Below are 5,888 nucleotides of genomic sequence, written 5' to 3'. Positions count from 1 at the left end.
AAAAAAAAAAAAAAAAAAAGGTATTACCGTCCATCTGTTAGAAAGGCTTTTATCAGATAGATGACAGATAGCTAGCATTGGTGAGGATGAGGAGAAAAGGGAGCTCTTGCACAGTTGGTGGGAATGTAAATTAGTACAGCTATTATAGAAAACGGTATGGAAGCTCCTCATAAAACTTAAACAAAATTACCATACGATCCAGCACTCCCACTACTGGGTATATATCCAAAGTAGCTGAAATCATTATGTTGAAGAGACGTCTGCACTCATGTTTGCTGCAGCATTTTCACAACGGGTAAGATGTGGAAACAACCATAATACTCATCAAGGATGAATGGTTAATAAAATTCTGTTATTTGTGACAACATGGGTGAATCCAGAGAGCCTCGTGCTACGTGAAACACACTCTGCGGTGCGCGTCGCGGGCCTTCCCGTGGGATGCTGAAGCGCGGGGCTGTTTCCGGCTGGTTACTGCGGTGTAAACGGAACCTGACTTTCCGCACGTCCCACCGGCCGTCCGCGCCGACCGCAGCTGCGTGGCTTCGTGGAGGAAGCGGTGGGCCTTGAGGGAAGGGTATCGGCGGGAACCATGAAGCAGAAAGCCGCTATACTAATGACGATAATGAAGAAAACAAAAGCGTCCATTGTCACTCTGTGACAAGCGTTTTTCCAGCTACTTTCCAAGTAGCAACTACTGCCGGAGTTTCCCCTGCGAGGGCCGGAACGTGCGGCGGCAGCGTTTGCTTCGCCTTCCTCACGCATTTCCCGGCGTTTGCGGGGCCGGGCGCTGGCGCACGCGCACAACCCACGGCCCTTAGCCTCGGTTCTGGCGGGTAGAGCGCTCCGGGCCACTCCAGGCTGCGCTGCAGTCGCGGCCTTGTCCAGAGCTCCGCGGGGAACTGGAGGCGCTGTAGCGTCGCATCCAGTCAGGAGAATGCCCCACAGCCACGTCGCTGGTGTGTCGCGGCGGGCAGGCGTCGGGAACACAGACATTAGAAGAAGTGAGAGGCTCGTCGCTTTCGAGTGTCAGGATGGCCGAGTGGTCTAAGGCGCCAGACTCAAGGTGAGAACCTTCCCTATGGGCGTTCTGGTCTCCGGATGGAGGCGTGGGTTCGAATCCCACTTCTGACACAGTCGTTTTATTAATATTTTCTTCCCCTTAAGAAGCCCTAGAATTTTCCTAGAGCCCGCTGGTATTTTATTGCCTTCTCCAAGAACACGGTTACAACTGGACTTTACTCGTCTTTGCTGCCCGGTTTTTCCTATTTGCGGCAGCGAGAGGGCTACCTACCAAGGAGAGGGAAGCGCTGTCAGCATCTTCACAAATGTCGCGAGAAAAAGGCATCCAATCATACGTCTGTATACGATACACGTCACAGCATGTTTACTTAGTATGGGATGTTGCCATCGTAGTTGTCGCGTCTTCCCTGGTGGTCTAGTGGTTAGGATTCGGCGCTCTCACCGCCGCGGCCCGGGTTCGATTCCCGGTCAGGGAAGCAAGTTTTTTAAAAAACCAAATCTTTCTGGTGGAGCCAGGTTAACTCATCGGCAGTGTTCCTAGAGATAGCTGTGACTTGACTTTTAAACAAAGGTTAGAATGCATCTGATATCCTCGTTTTGTAGAGTAGTTACCTGAGATGAACTCTATCTACTATGGTTTATCAGCATTGGCTATGTAGTCAATATGTTTATTCACGGTATCTTAAGAACCGTGAAAGAATGCCAGCAGCACAAAACGATCCAAAAAGATGGGCTTGGGTATGCCAAAAATACCTGGTCTTAAAATTATATCATAGGCTTCGAAAAGCCTCCCTAGGTGTCTGAAGGTCATTAGAATGGCACCTGTTGCCTAGAGGGGAGGGTCTGGGCGGGTCTTACCTCCTTAACAACGCTTGGTAATTGTCGCTATGGAAAGAAATCACTTCTCTGATTTATTTCTCACCACAGCATCTATCGTTTCGTTTTTTAAATAAGTCGAGATAATTGAAATAATGCCACAACCAACCCCGGTTTCTCTTTACCTGCAATCAACACCGGTTAATATTTTGTCACATTCTGTCTCTCTGTCTCTTGCAAGGTAGGTAGGTAGGTAGGTAGGTAGGTAGATAGATAGATAGATAGATAGATGATAGATGATAGATAGATGATAGAGATAGGTATACATTCCCTATTCCATTTGAAAGTTGAAATCTGTAAAACTGTCCTCCCCACTTGTAAGTTGCAGACATGACATTACTCCATGCCACACCTAAGAAAATTGACATTAATATCTATCATATGCTAGTCTACATTAGAATTTTCCCTAATTGTCCTTAAAATGTCTTTTATAGCTGCTTTTAGTTTTTATTCTAAAATTTTTATCGCCCATTTTTTAAAAAATTGGGAAGCCTGTGAAAAATATTTTAATAATGAAAACCTCCTAAATCACATTTAACTTGTATCTTCTTAACATTGTATCATACTATGAGCCTATACACCTAACTTGTTATTGTTTTCCAAAGTTTTGTTTCTCTCTGGGTACCTTTTTCAGATATCTAGCCTGAGTCTGTGTTATCACACACTCTACATGAACAGATAGAACCAGGTCCACACACATCTGTGTTTTCCAGTGTTTGAAATCAAATAGGACTATTTTAACTTCCTGAATTTCTGCTTCTTGTACTGCTGAAATGACTAGTTTGAAATTATTCAAATTGCTGCGAATATTTATAGCAGTTTTCTTAAATAATACTTGTGGTGATAAGTTTGGTAAAATGAGCTGTTTGTCATATCCTTGTTTCTAGAACTGTATACGCTGTGCATGAATATATGTGACTTTAAACTGTTCTTTTATCAAAAATATTTTGACTCTCCTAGATGTTGATTTGTAAATTAATCTTAATAGGATAATTAGAATGGGTTCTAAAAATTTAGGTGGAGGGTTTGTTATTCCTTTGGTCCACTGTGGTTTCCAGTGATGTGTCCTTAAGCAATATGTCTCATTCCAGCACCCTCTGTCAATTACGCAAGGTCCAGGGTCCCATCATTTAACGCTGGATTTTATAAAAGAGATGCCTTAGGTCGGGCGCGGTGGCTCAAGCCTGTAATCCCAGCACTTTGGGAGGCCGAGGCGGGTGGATCACGAGGTCAAGAGATCGAGACCATCCTGGTCAATATGGTGAAACCCCGTCTCTATTAAAACTACAAAAAATTAGCTGGGCATGGTGGCGCGTGCCTGTAGTCCCAGCTACTCAGGAGGCTGAGGCAGGAGACTTGCCTGAACCCAGGAGGCGGAGGTTGCGGTGAGCCGAGATCGCCATTGCACTCCAACCAGGGTAAAAAGAGGGAAACTCCGTCTCCAAAAAAAAAAAAAAAAAAAAGAGATGTCTTTAGCTATAAATATAGATACGTGGAGTCTAGTCTTGTTATATTTTGGTAAATAGGGAGTTGAGGTGACCATGTAACCTTATTCCATGACCCACTGGATGGTTGGTTCATGGAGAAAAACTAATTTGACATACCTGAGTCTGTTTTTTGTGACTTTATACATATTTACTTTAGTTCCTAGTTTTTCCCACCAGTCAATTGATTTAAATTGTATGCTGTCTCTACATCTTTGAAATGAAAATTTGGATTATTCTGAATTTCCATTGGGCACATTGGAAAAACAACTTGATTTTGTATCTATTTTCTTTTTCTAGTAAATTTGTCTAATATAGTCTTATTTCTTGTTTCTTTTTATGTAAAGAATGTGCTAATAAGACTGGGCACAGTGGCTCACGTCTGTAATCCCAGCATTTTGGGAGGCTGAGGTGGGCAGATCATGAGGTCAGGAGATCGAAACCAACCTGGTGAAACCCCATGTCTACTAAAAATACAAACATTAGCCTAGTGTGGTGGTGCACACCTGTAATCCCAGCTACTTGGGAGACTGAAGCAAGAGAATCACTTGAACTGAGGAGGCAGAGGCCGCAGTGAGCAGAGATTGCGACACTACACACCAGCCTGGGTGAAAGAGCAAGATTCCATCTCAAAAATTAAAAAAAAAAAAAAGGAAGTGCTTATAATCTCTGTTGTTTTGTATGTGCTTGCAAATGGTTCAAATACTAGAAATACTAGGATGAGTTAGATAATTGCAAATTATAGGTCTCTAGTCTGTGAGTACATGTGAATATTAATTGTCCCCACTTTGTTTGGTTGTAATTTATTAAAACAATACTTGTATCCAGTGGTGTCCAGGACCACCATGAGTTTCTAGAAGATTTTGACCTCCAGCAAACAATAAATTTAGTAGGAATTTTGTAGGTTGTTGTAGCTACTGTGATGATCAGGAATTGGTACAGTTTTCATTGTCGTGTCCAAAATGAGCCTGTTTTAGTGTTACATTTCATCATAGAGTGAAATTTTCAGTTATGATGACATATCTGTCTACATTTTCTATAAAGTCTTTGCCTAAACGTGGTTTGGATATATTGTACCCAAGTTTGCCGTGGCTCACTGCAGCCTGAGGCTCAAGTGATCCTCCCACCTCAGCCTCCCGAGCGGCTGGGACTACAGGCATGCACACGAATTTATTTAATATGTATACACAGGAGCCTTCAGAATAAAGACCCAACCTCCCAATGCCATACAGAACCTTATATACCATCTTGAGGCTACAGAAATAATGGGGGCTTGGATCCTGGTAAAACAGGTTGTGGGAGGGGGAGAAGAAGAATTCTATTAAAGGACAATAAATGATTACTAGGGAGAATGATTGGATCAGGGAACAGAAATTAACTTGGAAATAGTTTGCTTTGGAATTTAAATAATCCTTGAATACAGTCGTTATCTTGAGAAAGGGTGTGTTAATATGATGGCTAATATAGGGTGAATGAGAAAGGTGATAAGACCAGTTGAGAAACTACCCACATTTGTAGCCATGTTGTCTCAAGTGAGTAAAGTATTTAATTATCCTAGTGATGGCTAGAAGTGATGTTGAGGTTAAAAATATAGACCAGACGCGGTGGCTCACACCTGTAATCCCAGCATTTTGGGAGGCCAAGGCAGGCAGAGATCACCTGAGGTCAGGAGCTGGAGACCAGGCTGGCCAACATGGTGAAACCCTGTGTTTACTAAAAATACAAAAATTACCTGGATATGGTGGCATGCACCTGTAGTCCCAGGTACCTGGGAGGCTGAGGCAGGAGAATTGCTTGAACCTGGGAGGCGGAGATTGCAGTGAGCCGATATTGCGCCACTGCGCTCCAGCCTGGCAACAAAGTGAGACTCTGTCTCAAAAACAAACAAACAAACAAACAAACAAAAAATGGGGTTAGTGGCAAGGAAAATTGGATTGAAATACAATTTCCATTTATTTTATGGAGAATATTAATGCCATGACTAAAAGCACCAATATTGCAGGAAGTGTGATAACAAATCTAGGTCTAGTGAGAGTTTGGAGAAAAGTTGTAGATTTGGGGTAATTGTAACATTTCTCTGTTTTCTCTAGTCCAGTAAGTTTTTCTGCATCCATTGGCCACAATGTCCTGTTCGGAGATAATGTCATTGTTTAGTGTAGTGCTTACCTTATGAGTTATACTATTTGTATCATTGTTTTCCATATCCTTTGTGACTGTTAAAGTCAGTTTAAGGTAAGAGTGGGGTTTGCTCTTATAAAGTCTTTTCCTTTTATTTAAATTAAAACATGCCAGGTTAAGAGCTTGTTGGAATGTGCTCATTTTTTTTTTTTTTTTTTTTTTTGAGACGAAGTTTCGCTCTTGTTACCCAGGCTGGAGTGCAATGGCGCGATCTCGGCTCACCGCAACCTCTAGATCCTGGGTTCAGGCAATTCTCCTGCCTCAGCCTCCTGAGTAGCTGGGATTACAGGCACGCGCCACCATGCCCAGCTAATTTTTTGTATTTTTAGT

General features: G+C 42.7%; 1 protein-coding gene and 2 non-coding genes across 3 annotated transcripts in view; 2 read left to right on the top strand and 1 right to left on the bottom strand.

The window, feature by feature from the left end:
* Positions 1-814: 814 nt before the first annotated feature.
* The window catches only part of LOC108315769 (tyrosine-protein kinase Yes-like), a 9,623-nt gene continuing 4,549 nt past the window's right edge, over positions 815-5,888 (bottom strand). Inside the window, exons 4-5 of the mRNA XM_017545308.2 lie at positions 1,206-1,287; positions 815-1,044 (exon numbers count right to left, since the gene is read on the bottom strand). Coding sequence (XP_017400797.1) covers positions 815-1,044; positions 1,206-1,287 — 312 coding nt within the window. The remainder of the gene's footprint in view (positions 1,045-1,205; positions 1,288-5,888) is intronic.
* TRNAL-CAA lies at positions 1,026-1,131 on the top strand. The gene is made up of 2 exons: positions 1,026-1,063; positions 1,086-1,131. It is a non-coding gene; the product is annotated as a tRNA-Leu (tRNA).
* On the top strand, positions 1,425-1,496 carry TRNAE-CUC. Its single transcript has one exon. It is a non-coding gene; the product is annotated as a tRNA-Glu (tRNA).

The sequence above is a fragment of the Cebus imitator genome, unplaced genomic scaffold (assembly GCF_001604975.1).
Source record: "Cebus imitator isolate Cc_AM_T3 unplaced genomic scaffold, Cebus_imitator-1.0 Scaffold179, whole genome shotgun sequence".
Taxonomy (NCBI): Eukaryota; Metazoa; Chordata; class Mammalia; order Primates; family Cebidae; genus Cebus; species Cebus imitator.
Note: the sequence above shows the minus strand (reverse complement) of the source record. Positions and strands in the feature narration are given on the sequence as shown.